Here is a 14,770-nt window from a genome sequence, read left to right as displayed (position 1 = left end):
AGCTGTCCTTCAGCTGTCCCTCAGTAAGAGACTGCGGGGAAGACTGATATCTCTTTATCTCTTTTTACAGCCAATAACTATATATAGAAAAAAGAATGATGAATATTAATTTACAAATATACGTTTCTACCTCATTCACATTACTGTAGTGGATTTAAACATGTATCTCTAACATTAACCTAAAATTTCATCTAATGGGACACAGAATTGATTCCTTTATTTTATGTGTTTTTTTTTCTGTTTTCTCTCTTGTCTTGATAATTTAAAAAAAGGTGTGTTCACTTACTGTTGTAATATCTTTTCTTAAAATATAACTTTGGGATTATTACATGAATTACATACAGATTCTAATTTTAATCTATTTCCCTATTCATCTTTTCTGTCTCAACCTCCTCCCTCATCTCTCAGTTTAATTTGCAGGGGGGCAGTAAAATCAGCACACAATCACAAACAAAAAAATCAAAGGCTCCCCTGTGGATCCTGCACACTGGAGAGCTGGGTAAAATCCTATTTTCACAGCTGGAGAGTTAAAACTGAGTGTGTCTGGAAGTTTTCTATCGCTGCCACAAGTATTACCCCGTCGAGTAGGGTAAGGTAAAACTGGATAATCCAAGTGAAGTTCATTACAAAACATTATATTAGCTTACTAGTACCAACAGCCAATTCTGTGATATAATTCATATATATAATACATGTTTGAATAAAAAGAAATTGGTGTCAAATAGTAAAATAAAAACATTAAAAAGGTATGAACCATTTTTACGTTTTAATTTCATTTTTTTCTCTCATACTTTGATAAAGTAGATACTACAAATAGATATACTTATACTGTATTATTACAGATAAGCATAATGTATAACATTACTGTAAATTCTTGTGTACAACACAATAGGTTGATGGTGTGTTTTTGTATTTTTTTTCCACCAATGACCTGCGCTGCAAATAGACATAAAGGAATCTGCTTTAAACTGAAAGAATAATAAAGAAATCTGATGCCATTCCGGTATGAAAGCATTGAACTGTACGTGCAGATATGTATCCAGTGTAAAACAAGCCACTTATATTTTTTTGAATAAACCAATTTCTTTCCACTTTGAAAAATGAATGAATTGCCCTTGAAAGATATATTACTATATACCTGTTGTCCTTTTTATTTTCTGTTAAAGCACAAAGCAACATGTCATGACAGCAGCAACTTTTGGCCACTGTCTAAAGGGTATTAAAATCCTCTGGGGAGCCTTTTTTTCTCACATTCAATCTGCTACACAATGCTGTAATAGTATCCCTGTGTGCGGCCAGCAATGCCTGGTCAGAGAATCACTTTAAGTTTGACTCTATGCACACGCCCTTTTACTCCCATGAGGACCACCCCAAATGTGAACCACCTATGAATTTCCAGGCCCCCAGTTCCAAAGTTACAATAACAACTTTTTAGCCCCAGGCTGGGTTTTCCAGTTTAAAAAAAACATTTTTTTCCCTTTAAAATGTCTGTTTCCTTTCTCTTCCTGTGCTGTTTATTTTTTAATTCAGGTCTGTCACTTTTTAAACTAATATTCCACAAGCCGTGATCCTCACAAATCCACGTGAGAAAGCGTGTACTGTACATTAACAACACAAGGCTGCGTGTCTGCTAATGTTTACATTCAGATATACCACTGTCCTCCCTCACTTTCTGTTTTTCTCACAGGACATGTACATATGTGACCTTCGAGTCTGTACCTAGGTGGTTCTTTGCCAGGCACTTGTATGTGCCAGAGTCTGAGGCTGTGGGCCTCTGGATGATAAGTGTGCCCTGAGGGTGGAGCAGCTCACTACCCATAGGCCGGCCCTGTTCTGCCGTTGACAGAACTGAACGATCGGGCAGTTGCCATGTTATCTCTGGCTTGGGGATTCCAATGGCGGCACAGTTGAGCTGGATAGGTGTTCCGGTCACTACCCTCACACTGGGAGGTGGCCCTGCTGTGATCCGTGGAGCGTAAGCGATGATAACAACAGGGACAGTGAGCACAGCCTCCCCAGCATCGTTCCGAGCTCTGCAGATGTAGTTCCCACGATCGTGGAGAGCAGTATCTTGAACAACCAAAGTACCATTCTCTAACAGCTGGTAGCGTCCAAGCACTTGAGGCCGAGTAAGAGTGTGGCCACCAGGAATGGTCCAGTAGATCCTGGGTCTGGGACTTCCATCAGATAGGCAGTGAAGGAAGAGAGGTTCCCCAGACACACTGCGTATGATGCCTCTAGGCCTTGTCAGAATGTATGGCTTCTGCCCTAAATCTACAATGATTAGCTTCTCTATGTAGCCCATGAAATTCTTGGCACCACAGCGGTACTTCCCAGCGTCCTCTTTGCGAGGGTTGTAGATAATCAAAGTCCCATCGCTGCCTAGGTGGTGGCGAGAGCCCCGGTCGGGTCCACCAGTAAACCGTGTTCCATTAGGTAAAGTCCAGATGATCTCCGGGATTGGGTGTCCATCAGCAGAGCAGTTCAGAACTGTGGTTTTCCCAATCCGAGACACAATACGTTCATTGTAAGGGTTCTTGAAGATCGGCCTTCGGAGCATACTGGTCACCTCCAGCTGCACCACCATTACTGCTTCTCCTCCATCATTCCGCGCCACACATATGAACTCTGCTGTATCAGTTGGCCGCACATTACGAATCTCTAATGTCCCATTATGGTGGACATTAATCCTGCTGCCAAAGTATGGTGCTGTCAAGAAGATATTATCAGGCATAATCCAAGTGATACTAGGAGTGGGATCACCCTCAGCTTTGCAGTCTATTAATTTCCTGGAGTATTTAGCAGCTACATCTTTTATTACAGTCCTGTTCTGATGGTAGCCATTGATCACTGGTGGATTCCCATCTATATCAAGCTTGTAGTCTTTTCTATTTTCTCCAGCCGGGTTGCGGGCCATACAAACGTATTCTCCAGCATCAATAAGCTTCACATCCCTTATATCCAGAGAACCATTGACATGCATTAGGTAGCGTTCATTCGATGCTGCAATTACATCGTTGGTAGGCAGCATCCACAGGATCTTGGGTTTAGGTTCCCCCAGTGCTTCACAGTCAAAGCGCATGTTCCCTCCGGGCCTCACCCTGGCATAGGTCTGGCTAGGTGGACGTATCCTGGGGGCAGCTGTCACCACAGTGATATGTACATGCATCTCATCCTTGCCCACCTGGTTCTCAGCATAGCAAGTGTAGTCCCCTTCCTCTGCCATACCAACCTGGAGAAACGTTACAGTGATGTATAATGACTGAATATTTTTTATTATTTTCATGGGCACTTTTGGTTGATGCAATAGCATACCTGGTTTACGTAAAGAGTTCCATTGTCAAACAGAGTGTAGCGCCGTGCTCGTCCTCCTCCACTGCTGGCATCAGACTGCAGAGCGCTGTTGACCACTGTACCATCTGGTAGACCCCAGGAGATCTCTGGCTTTGGTGCTCCAGAAGCTTTACAGTCGACCTTCAAATCATTACCAAAGGGTATCTGCTTCTTGCCATAGACCTTAGGCTCTATTTTGGCTGGCTTCATTGACACACTGACCCTCATGAGCTGGAGATCATCGCCAATCCTGCTTCGTGCCACACAGAGATAGTCTCCAGTATCCTTATCACTCACAGTGTTAATGGTAAGAGTACCATTATCCAGGACCTGGATTCTGCTGCCCATCCTGGAGAAATACATGACAGAAAATTAGAGAGCGTGAGTGGCTGACAAACTAAAGCCTGATCAAATACAAGTGTGCCCCATTTACTACATTGTAGGACAAATGACACATATAACACTGTCACTGCACACGTTACTGTAGTGTACGAGATGTCAGTGTTGATAACTGATACAGCTTGTTTTTCAGTTCCTTCAAAAATATTACAAAACCAGTTTTTAGAGAACTTGGCGAATCCTGCAATTCCCGGGCCATGCTCCCAAACAGTATTTACTGCATTAAAATAAAAGGGCATGAAAAAAAAAACATAACATAACACTGTGGTTGCAAAGAAAATTTCCAATATATAAAAATAAACACTATCAGCAGGAAGCTGGACTAACTATGCACAACACTAAAACGGAGCCTCAGTCTTGGCAATGAATTGAGCACAAGCATTGTGTTGCCATGTGTTTCTTGAAAATAATATGCTTTCTGCTCCTTTCCTCAGTCATTTTTTTTCTCTGATGTCAAATACACAGAAGCAGGTACAAGAAACTGTTTACAGATACAGTCTTATAAGAGGTACAATCTGTAAGCTTATATTCTTATGGTGCTCTCATGTTTCAAGTGTTTGGACTAAAAAAAAATGTACAGCCTGTTATTTACATAACTGCAAATGGTTTCAGTTGTTCTTTTATTTTTTTCTTCAGTCAATAGAGAGCAATGGAGAAAATAATGAATCCACAATATTTATTGAGCCTGTGCTGAAGCTGATTTTTGCAAGTTGGGAAAGTTCCAGTAAAAATGTGACTTGTCTTTTTACTGCAGTACATCTTAGGTCTACTGTACTTTTGTCCCCAGATCATCATATCTCAATATAACAACATAAACTTTTTTTGGTTTAACTTTGTTTATGACAATAATTACAAATTCTTAGTCTGTGTAATCATGATTATAGCCTGCATTTTCATGAAACCAAAATCCAAAATGTACATATGAAATGCCCTCAGATCCTCTTTAATCATTGTATTACCAATCATTTAAATTTTTATCTAACTGTATAAAGGTATGCCTTGAAGTATGGTAAAGCTGACCATTTCTGTACAGTTTTCTGTCTCAGTTTCTTTGCTAGATCAGCACAGCCTTTAAATTGTCACAAAACATTTTATCTGTTTTGTCCAAAATGTTTACAATGTTTTTTCTCAGCTTTTACGGCTCAAGGGGTTTTTACCTGTGCCACCGGTCCACCACAGCTTTAGAAGGCAGCCTCCAGATGATCCTAGGTTTGGGGTCTCCTGTCGCTGAACAGTTTAGTCTCAACTGATCCCCAAAGGACAGCTCTGTAATGCGCTGGGATGTCTCCACTATTTGAGGCACAGACTCCTGCATCTCGACTGTCAGAGTCACCACCCTTCGCTCTGAGCCAGTAGAGCTGGTAGCAATACATTCATATTTCCCACTGTCTCCTGGACTCAGATCCTTAATGTGGAGTGTCCCATTCTCGAACACTGATATCTTTGTGTCTCTGGCAGGTCTATTAGATCGTACCATTGTCCCATCATGGAGGACCCAGTGAATAGCAGGCCGAGGGCTGCCTTGGCCAGTGCAGGGTAGCCACAAGTTTTCACTTACAGTAGCTTTGAGCTGCTGCCGTTTCTCCTCCATGATGCCTGGTGGAGCTGCCACCACCTGCAGCCGGACTGTAGCGGTATCAGCTCCAGCCGGATTACTGGCAATGCATTTGTAATGACCTCTGTCATAAACAGACACATGCTCAATGGTCAGTGTCCCCTCAGCAGATACTGATACCCTTCCCTTATCTTTGTTTTGACCTCTGACTTGGGTCCTGTTGGCCAAGATCCAGGATATCATGGGCGTGGGTCGACCCTCTGCTTTACATTTAATCTCAACAGTGTTTCCTGCATGGGATTTTATTTCACGCATTTTTGGCTCCAGGATGCGTGAAGGATAGGCCACCACAGAGAGGGTGACAAGAAGTTTATCTGATCCATGATCATTCTCAGCTAGACAGAGGTACTGGCCACGATCCTTAATGTTGGCATTCTGGATGAACAGTGTGCCATTGCTCAACACCTCAAACTTTCCAATCCTCCCTTTAATGGTAACGGTGCTCCCTGAAGGAAATAGAAAGACGTCTGTGAATGTTCTCATTCATCCAGGTCATAGTTCTCTCTTTGAAAATTGAATCGAAGGCAACTGGACATATGTTGTCTGGGAACATATGTCCAGTTGCCTTCGATTCAATTTTCAAAGAGAGAAATAGAAAGACATTTTTTCAAAGAAACATTTAACTAAAAAACATTAAAAAACAATGTGCATTATTCACTCAATTACCGACTCAAAACAACTACAAAAAAACAAACAAAGCAAGTTAAAGTAGTGTTATTTGTGTTTACTTTATTACTATTTGTCATTTTGCTCTCAAGCACATGTATTTGCTCTAAAACAATGTCACAACCAAATAAATTATTTCATAACTCCTTTATCAACAACATGGTTTCCCCTGCTCTTTTAAACCAGAAAAATGCAGTTGTAATACAATTAATAAAACAGTTTTTGTACCTGTGCTTGAGGAGAAGCGTTTCCAGGTTATATCTGGCTGGGGGTTTCCAATAGCCTCACATGGCAGGAAAGCATCTGAGTTGGACAAAACGGTAAAGCTGGCTGCGTTGCCCCCAACTATCTTAGGTTTGCTTGTCATGACCCTTGTGGTGGGCTCAAAGCCAGCAATACTGACACTTGTAGCTTCATTGCCAGTGACATGATCATAAACACTAGAGATGGTATTGTGTGCGCCTATGTTGTTGTGTGGCACAGGGGTGCTGATGTATTTGTGCTCAGCTGTAAGGATGGTCACTGTGTCAAAGTTAAGGCCTTTATCTGCACTGCCTTTGGCAGCACTGCTTTGAACAGTAGGTCTGATTCTCCTCGTTGGTGGCCTGCGAGTGATGTGATCATTGTTCCTCTGTGTTGGGGGTCTGATGTTGCTGTGAACTCTAGTCTGAACTGTTGCGTAAGACCCTTTTGTGGTAGTTGGCATCAAAGTGGTGGTAGGGTAATATGCTGAGGTGATAAAAGGTGTCTTGGCTGTAGTAAAGGCTGCTGGCAAACTGCTAGGTGTGCTCCAGGCAAATTCCTCATAAGGGTCATTCTCCTCCTTTGATGTTTCTACTACAGCTACCGTGGTTCTGTCCTCTTTCCTGGATGGCATGTTCAGAGGCTTGAAGAGTGAAACAGTCCGTTGAGGTAGTGGGGTTGTAGCATCCATAGTTGTTGCCTCTGTAGTTGAAGCCTCAGTTGGGGTAGTAGGATGTACTTTAATGATTCCAGGTTTCTTGAATGGTCTCCTGCCCCTAAAGGGCCTCCTTCTCCGCCCTTGCCGCCCTCTTGTCCCACCAGGTCTCTGTCTGATTACAAACCAGTTATCAGGGAATCCACCAGACCCAGATGATGAGGCTTCATCAGGACTTTTAATTGAAGGTGGTCTGACAGTAGGTGGAGAGGGTAGAGTCTGTGATTCTGGTGGTGTTTCAGCAGTGGTGGAGAGCCTGGAGTGATAGGAAGAACTGGTAGTAGTTATATGTTGAAAGCTTGGTGCCAGTGTAGTGAACTCAAAATCTGCAGAGGATAAATCTCCATAGTCATCATCTAATGAGCTCTCTCTGTTCTCTGTGTGTCGGGATGGGGACAGAGTCTCAGGTTCAGCCAGTGAGTTTGCTGGGGTGGTAGGCATAGCAGCAGGAGTTGTGGTTAAGGTCACTGTTGTAGTTTGTGCTGTGGTTGAGGTTTTAGGAATGATTAATGGCCTCCTTAGCCTGCCCAGTATCTTTTCCCTCTCTTTGCCTCCAAACAGCCTGTCCCATGGAATTCTTCCATGAATAACCTTAGAGGCTGTTGTAGTAGTTGTTGTGGTCGAGACGGATGGTTGTTTATTTGTGGTCAAATATGGATTCCTTACAGGGTCAAAGTCAGGGGCATCAGCAGAGGTTATGTAGCTATTAGAATCCTCTGGTTTAGCCTCAGTATGGGTCAAAGGAGTATTTAAAGTAATGTAATAGTTTGTTGAGGAAGCGGCTATTTTTTGTGTAGTGGCAGGTATATCTGTTCTGTGTAAAGATGAACTGGTGGAAGCTGTTGGTGCGACCACCTGCACATTAGTGGCCGTTGTCCTCTTTTTGTCTTCATCACAGTCACAGTCTGAGTGAAAAAAATAAAGAAGAAAAAGGAAACAGATACAAAAAATATGAGTAAAAGAAGTTCACACTCAACAGTCCATTACAACATAATACAAAACAAGCCTGCTTACCTGTAGTAAGTTCAATTCGATATGGCACTGAGGCATTCCCTTCTTTCTTCACTGAGGGTTGTTTAAGTTTATTAATGAAGGACTGTATGTCTGTGATCCTGTTGGGCTTTATGATCCTCCTGCGGCCTTGGAAGGTCCTCCTGCGTCCTCCTCCTCTCCCGTTCTTGTGTGGAATGATATGGATCTGCTGCCGGGAGATAATGGTGGATCCTGCAGGCAGGCGTGGAGATTTGATTGTTTGGGTGGTGTGGAAGGTGATCTCATCTTGCTGTCTCTCTGTGGTGGTGACAGCTGTGAATGTGGTCTGGCTTTCTGGGTCTGTATGGATGACAAGCTCCACTGGGCCTGGTCCATCCCTCATTGGAGTAACATTAGGGTCTGTAGTAAATGAAAGTGCCGCCCCTGTGGATGTCTCTGGCTCTGCAGGTTGTTCTCCTGAGAACTGGAGCTGAGTTTCTTGTGAAGTGTCTGTCACAGTAAGTTGGAGAGTTACTGGTTGAATATTTGAGGGTGGTTTGCTGGTTCTTTCCAGGGCATAAAACTCTGTCTTCTCAACAAAACTTGGAATGTCTGTGAATGTGGACTTGATTGGTGGAGAGTCTGACTGCATATATGACTCTGTTGTTGCTGTGTTTGTATTATCTGTTATTTTACTTAAATCGATGTGATTACTAACTGTGGTTTCTATAGCAACAGCTTGATGACCCTGACCCATTTGTGTCGCTGTTGTTTCAGTCTGGCTGTCTTGCTTAAATATTTCATTTTCTTGTGGATTATCTATAGTTGATTTGACCATCCCTGACACAATGATGAGATGGTCTTCATTATGAACCTCACCAGAGCCAATTTCACCATCACCAGAAAGACCAGGTTGTGCGTCTTCATATTTTACCCTCTCTTTCTCTGTGTCACTCTTTATCTTCGATCCATCTTGAGCCTTCTTCATTAATTCAGCAAATTTCTGTGGGTCCACTTTCCTGGATGCCTTATCAAAGACCCTACTACTCCAGATGCGTCTGTTGCCGACTGGCCCCCTCCTTCTCTGTCCCATTCTACCTCCAGGGCCTCCTCTGCCCTGTGACCTGAGTCTGGGGTAAGGTCGATCTGAGGTGATGGTCCTAGATTCCTGGCTAGTTTTGACAGAGGGACTGGAAGAGGGGATCTCATTGTGAGCGACTGTCTTTTCTGTCAAGCTAGGGTCCATCTTGACCTCAGTTTCCATCCCTGATCCCTCCGTGTCCAAAACTGTCACCTTTTCAGACGTTTCGCCAGTCACTGTGACTTGAGACACAAGGAGGTCAACTCCCAGGTGATTAGCAACCAAACACCTATAAAACCCTCGGTCCCTCGCTGTGAGCCCCTGAATCAACAGAGTTCCGTTCTTATACACCTTTCTGTTCCCATGAGACTTGTCCAGTACCGAGTGATCAGGGAGGATCCACTGCACTGAGGCCTCAGGACTCCCAGAGGAGCTACAGTCGAATACCAGATTTTCACCCAGTGACCTTGACAGCTGTACACCATTGACCTCAGTTTCTTCCACATCAGGGGACAGAACTGTCACTCGAAACACGAGGATATCTGCATCCAGGTAGTTTGTGGCAATGCATCGGTACAGGCCTGTGTCTGAGGCGTCAGCTCCCCGCAGAGTAAGCTTCCCTTCGGCAGTGATTATGATCCTCCTGTCTTCACTGGAGTAAGGGGCTCTGACCTTACTTCCATCAGGTAAAATCCACTCCAACAAGGGCTTTGGTTCACCCTGAATTTGACAGTTCAGTTGTGCCACACCACCTATGAAAACAGAATAAATATTTTATCACAGTAAAGACATTTATTGTTGCAAGAGACATGCTCAGTCAATTTTTATGCATCACTTCAGAGGGAAGTGAATAGTGAATCAGCTCTCAGACAGTTTATTAAGAATTAATCTCTAACTCCCACCTGTAAGTACAGAATGCTCAGTCTCAGTTTGATTATCTCTCTTGATCAAGGTCCAGGAATAGCGGTCCCTCTTAGGCGATGTTTTTTCCACACGTAGGGTGGCCACAGACTGGTACTTAATGTGCAGAGTAGAGTAAGTGGTTGTAGTGCGGTCAAGCTGGAAGCTCACCTCTCCCTGCATCAACCATGCAGGGGAGGCTTTAATTTCAGCCTCAATGTTTGTGTGAATTCCTTCCTTTCCCTCGTTTGTTTTCATCTGACTGTACCTGTACACCATTTCTGGGGTCCTGGTCAGCATTAATCCTCTCTCTAGTCTCATGGGAGAGTCACTGTAGGTGGCCAGGATCTGCCACAGCTGCTGGATGTGTTCATAATCAACATTACACACCAGATATGTAGTTATGCCAGCGGTAAGCACAGTGACATTGTTCCCCTCCTCCCCTTCCAGGGTTTGGGTCAGGTTCTCAAAAGCAGAAGGCCTCTGAACTATGCAGGATAAACTGGCATCACTGTGAAACTGGTCGGTCAGGTTCATTTGTATGGAGCCTAAAGGGGCAATGAAGTCCTTGGGGGATACTGGAGTAAAGTCCCCCTCATCCAGGCTGATGTTCTTCTGTTTTAGATGGGGCTGGATCCAGGGTTTGGTACAGGTGAAGGCATCATTGGGGAGAAGGGACAGAGGTCTGTTATAGTTAGGGGCAGGATTTTCACAAACTGGACACAGCTGTCCGCTTGGATATCTCCTGTCTCGCTTGCATTTCAGCACACCTGGAAACATTTAAATCAAGTAATGTAGCATTTAGTTGGTTGAATGTAAGAAAAGAACATTTACAGTTTCCACATTACGGTCCAGATAAGCCACTGATCAGTAAAACTTGTGAACCAGAAAAGATCATCACCATAATTGTAATTTACGAGCTGACTTTTGCACAAGCCATGTCATGAATAAAGTGTATAACTTTTGTTCTTCTATTTCTTTAGTATTTTCTGTAACACTCATGATGAGAAGAAGAAGTGGTCTCTGTGTCCAGTGATGTTTCTGCAAAGATTTATATGTTTCCCTTGGATATGGCTTTCTTCCTTGGGATACTGTCCCTTGCACTGAGAGAAAACATACATATTCTACTCAGACATACTTAAAAGTCTGAGTAGAATAACCTATTAAAATACTAATGCAGCTAGCAACTTTACCAGATGTGTCTTCTTAACAGATGTGTCTTGTTAAAACTGCTGGTGAATGTGGGTTCACAAAGATTTAGATCAATGTTTTTTTTGCACTTGTGCAAGGGAAAGTATTAAGATTAAGAATGAATTCTTCATTAGGAAAGGAGGTGTTCTCCTCCCTCATAAACATTACAACCTTACACCTCTCTAAATGCTTTCAGGCTTTCCAAAACAAACACGTCACCTGTGTTCCTCTGTGCCCACACTGGGAACCACTTCATTCGGCAATCACATGTCCAGGGGTTGCCATGGAGGAAGACATTCTCTAACTGGCTGCAGCCTGAGAAAACATCTGCAGGCAGAGTTGTGAGGAGGTTGTCTGACAGGTGGATGTTTCTCACTGAAGACACCTTGAAAACTTGGCTGTGTCGCAGTGTGATGAAAGTGTCTGGGTGAAGCTGCTGGAGGTGGTTACCCTCCAGATGGACCAACTGTAGGTTGGTTAGGCCATAGAAAGCCTCCGGGCTGATGAAATCAATGTGGTTGTGGTCCATGTGGAGTCTCAGCAGACTGTCGAGACCCTTCAACGTCTCTTTGTTGATTTTTTTAACTTTATTATAGGACATCTTCAGGACCTTTGAGAACAGGATTAAGAAGCACATCACTGACAGACACCACAAAATGTCAGAACACCAATGTAATTTGAATAACAATTTATTTAGTTTAGAAAAGTACAAGTCAGTAGTTATTGGGGAGCATCTTATGTATCAAATAAATTTAAGTGTAATATAACACAATTCACTATACAATGTCCACAAAACTGCTCTCTTTGTGAACTTGAACATCAAACATAAGTAGAAGTAAACCACAGATATTGTATGATTCCGATGGTCCAGACAATTTGGGACCAGTTGTCAACTGGTTCTCAATCCCTGTTCCTATTTCATATTCTAATTCAGTGAAGTTGTACTCTGACATTGCAAGACAGGTGTGTAATCTGTTCACAAGAGACTGAGGAACACGTGATTTTACCTGTAAGGACCTGAGGTCTTGGAAGGCTCTGTCCTCAATACTGTGTATAATGTTGCTATGCAGCATCAACAGCTCTAAGTTCTCAAGTCCTGAAAGATCATTTTCCCTCAGGACAGTTAAACTGTTGTACCTAAAAGCAGAGAAAAAAAAAAACAGACTTCAGCTTATCAGCTCAAACATAACACGTTGCTTGTGAAAGTGAATGAACAATGGAAACAGTCTCATTTGAGGTCCTGCACCCACACCCACACTTGTGTTTTCAATTATTCTTCTAAATTAGTCTTCTGCTCATGTTGAAGATGGGTTGGCTACGGTGGTCAATGGTTGATAACAGTTTCAAAATGGATGTTTTTAAAAGAAACACAAACCAATTTAAGTTGTCCCACACTAATAGGTGAAAAAATAATAAATCTGGGAGAGACAGTTAAGCACAGTCTCCAAATCACCATTCAAAAAATGGTAAAGGTCTGAACAGGTACAACAAGAATGACAAGAGATTGGAATCTGGCACAGACTGTACACTACACACCCACAACGTCCTTAAGGTGGGATCACACCAAAATTTGCTTTCACCTCTTGTCCTGTTTTTCGTGGTTGACATTTAGATCACAGCAGGAAAAACACAGGTGTTACTAATAACACTAATAATGGCTCAGTTCCATTAAGTGTCAAAGTAAGCCTTGTTAGTGAGCCATCATGCACAATACAAGGACCTTGGCATTGGATCACCTAAATGGAATGCAGCCATTATTCATATTAATTACACCTGTGCTTTTCCTGCCAATGACAGTGTCTGTCCATCTCTGTGAAAAATGTTGCATGAGGTCTAGTCCCGTAACATCAGTGAAGACACCTGCGGGAATGTAACATAGCTGTAGTGGCACAGCCATTTAAAATGGTGCTGACATAAGGTTTTACCTTGTTTGCCATCAGGCAAGGTAAAGGAAAGGTAATTTAACAAAATGTTTAACTGGTGAATAACACTATAGGGTAAAAGAATATATTTTAGGTGTCTAGTTTTATGTCTTCTTAAGAGGCACAAAATTGGACACCTAACACCAACACTATGTTTAGGCTAACGACCACGGAAGCTAGCTGCGGGGTAGGACGGGAGTTTAGCTTTTCCTTGGCGAAGGGAAGACGACCCGAGAGGAGATTTTGTTGAAGCAGAAGCTGAGAATCCAGAGGTGAAGAGCTAGCTGATAGCTGTAAAATCTTCATTAACGTTACAGCTAAAAACTGTGTAGGATAGCTACTTAAAATAGCTATTAGCTATTAACTTGGCTAACGTTCCTCAATTACCCATTTTAGCCCATTGGAGCTTTGAGTTAACCCACAGCGTTTTAGCCTCCGGCAGTCACAAATTTAAGGTATAATATTATGCTATCCATTGCAATATTGCAATGAACGCAATATGAAGCAATTGAAGTTTTTATTTCACTGTTTACCATTTACTTATTTTACTAGCGGTCATGGTATTTACCAGATAAAATTCTGCGAAAGCGGTAGCCAACACGTGTTTCTTTTATAATGTTATTCCTACTTATTCAGTCTGTGACTTAAATCAATCAATGAAAGTATTCCCCCTCCAGAGTATCTGCAGTTCTCCAGTCTGCAAAAAGCTGGAAAGAAAGCGGAAGGCTCACCCGAGGTTAATTCTTTCCACAGCTGGCTGGATGTGGTCAGGTACTGCGGTCAGGTATCTGAAGGTGCAATGCACTTCGGTGGGGACATAACAGGCGCAGGAGCTGGGGCAGTCACCGCTCGTCGGCAGCACAGCAGCCAAGAACAACAGAGACTTCAGCAGCCACCTCCGCAGGTATGAAGCGCTGCAGGCACACGCACTCATTGTGCACGGGGAGGGGGCTTCAGCTGCACGGGCAAAGGGGGGCTACACACTGTCCTGAACCATTAATGAAACCCACCTGGAGTAAGAGGTAGAGGTAGATAGATACGACATGACTAATGAAAAAGATTGATCAGTAAAAGCTCTGGTAAAGAAAATGCTAGTCCATCATTTCTCTGTAGTCCAAGTTGAAAATCTCATCACCTTTTACTCAGACTTCTTTATAAGTTTTGTTCCTAATTATTTCTGTCAAAGTATACATTAATTATTATTCATGAGGAAGAATATTGCGATTGTGCGGTCATTAGAATTAACGCAGTCAGAAAAATATATATATTTCATGCAAAATTGTATGCAAAGATGAAAATTATAAACCTATAGAAAACTGAAATAACTTGCACACAACTGCATTTTAAGCCTGGGAAAATACGCATTAAATTCAGTTTCCCTCACCGCACTTCAGCAGCTGTAGAAAACGTAACTGCTGCACTTGTAAAAAAAATCCCGATGAAATAGCAAAAGGTCCACATTCAGTTTCAGTAGTTCCTAAGTCTGATTCCTCAGATGAGTGCAGTGTGTCTGAGGCGCAGAGGGACCGGAGTCATCTCTGTGTGAGCGCCTGCAGCGGAGCGCACACTTTGGTCTCCTCCGCCCCCCTGTAATGTGCTGTAATGTAATCCTAGAGTAACTGCAGCTATGAAATACTCATGGCAGTGGTCTGCTAAAATACCACGTAACAACTGTTACACGCCAACAAAAACACAAAAACCTTCCTCAGCTTGAAGTACTGGGGACAAAAGTG

The 14,770-nt window shown here is 42.8% G+C and overlaps 1 protein-coding gene across 3 annotated transcripts; it reads right to left on the bottom strand.

Annotated features, from left to right (window-relative positions):
• Window positions 1-761: 761 nt before the first annotated feature.
• On the bottom strand, window positions 762-14,451 carry igsf10 (immunoglobulin superfamily, member 10). Of its 3 annotated transcripts, XM_041045461.1 has the most exons (11): window positions 14,422-14,451; window positions 13,769-14,047; window positions 12,123-12,252; window positions 11,335-11,725; window positions 9,927-10,694; window positions 7,986-9,776; window positions 7,736-7,876; window positions 6,242-7,501; window positions 4,890-5,793; window positions 3,316-3,682; window positions 762-3,232 (listed from the first exon to the last, which is right to left on the bottom strand). In XM_041045461.1, exons 2-11 carry the CDS (start codon window positions 13,969-13,971, stop codon window positions 1,682-1,684), a joined length of 7,506 nt encoding a protein of 2,501 aa, XP_040901395.1. In that variant the 5' UTR covers window positions 13,972-14,047; window positions 14,422-14,451; the 3' UTR covers window positions 762-1,681. The 3 variants fall into 3 exon arrangements, with proteins under 3 accessions (XP_040901395.1, XP_040901396.1, XP_040901397.1); XM_041045462.1 differs by lacking the exons at window positions 7,736-7,876; window positions 7,986-9,776; window positions 9,927-10,694; ... (2 more) ...; window positions 13,769-14,047; window positions 14,422-14,451 and having other exon boundaries at window positions 4,890-5,814; window positions 6,242-6,985; XM_041045463.1 differs by lacking the exons at window positions 7,736-7,876; window positions 7,986-9,776; window positions 9,927-10,694; ... (2 more) ...; window positions 13,769-14,047; window positions 14,422-14,451 and having other exon boundaries at window positions 4,890-5,814; window positions 6,260-6,985.
• Between the last annotated feature and the right edge of the window lie 319 nt (window positions 14,452-14,770).

Source organism: Toxotes jaculatrix, chromosome 9 (genome assembly GCF_017976425.1).
Source record: "Toxotes jaculatrix isolate fToxJac2 chromosome 9, fToxJac2.pri, whole genome shotgun sequence".
Taxonomy (NCBI): Eukaryota; Metazoa; Chordata; class Actinopteri; family Toxotidae; genus Toxotes; species Toxotes jaculatrix.
Note: the sequence above shows the minus strand (reverse complement) of the source record. Positions and strands in the feature narration are given on the sequence as shown.

Coding starts and splice junctions, on each gene's coding strand:
- igsf10 (XM_041045461.1), bottom strand. CDS start 13,971: ATGAGTGCGTGTGCCTGCAGCGCTTCATACCTGCGGAGGTGGCTGCTG. Junction 12,253..13,768: donor GTGGAAAGAATTAACCTCGG/GTGAGCCTTCCG, acceptor CTCTGCTTTTAG/GTACAACAGTTTAACTGTCC. Junction 5,794..6,241: donor ACGCTTCTCCTCAAGCACAG/GTACAAAAACTG, acceptor TATTTCCTTCAG/GGAGCACCGTTACCATTAAA.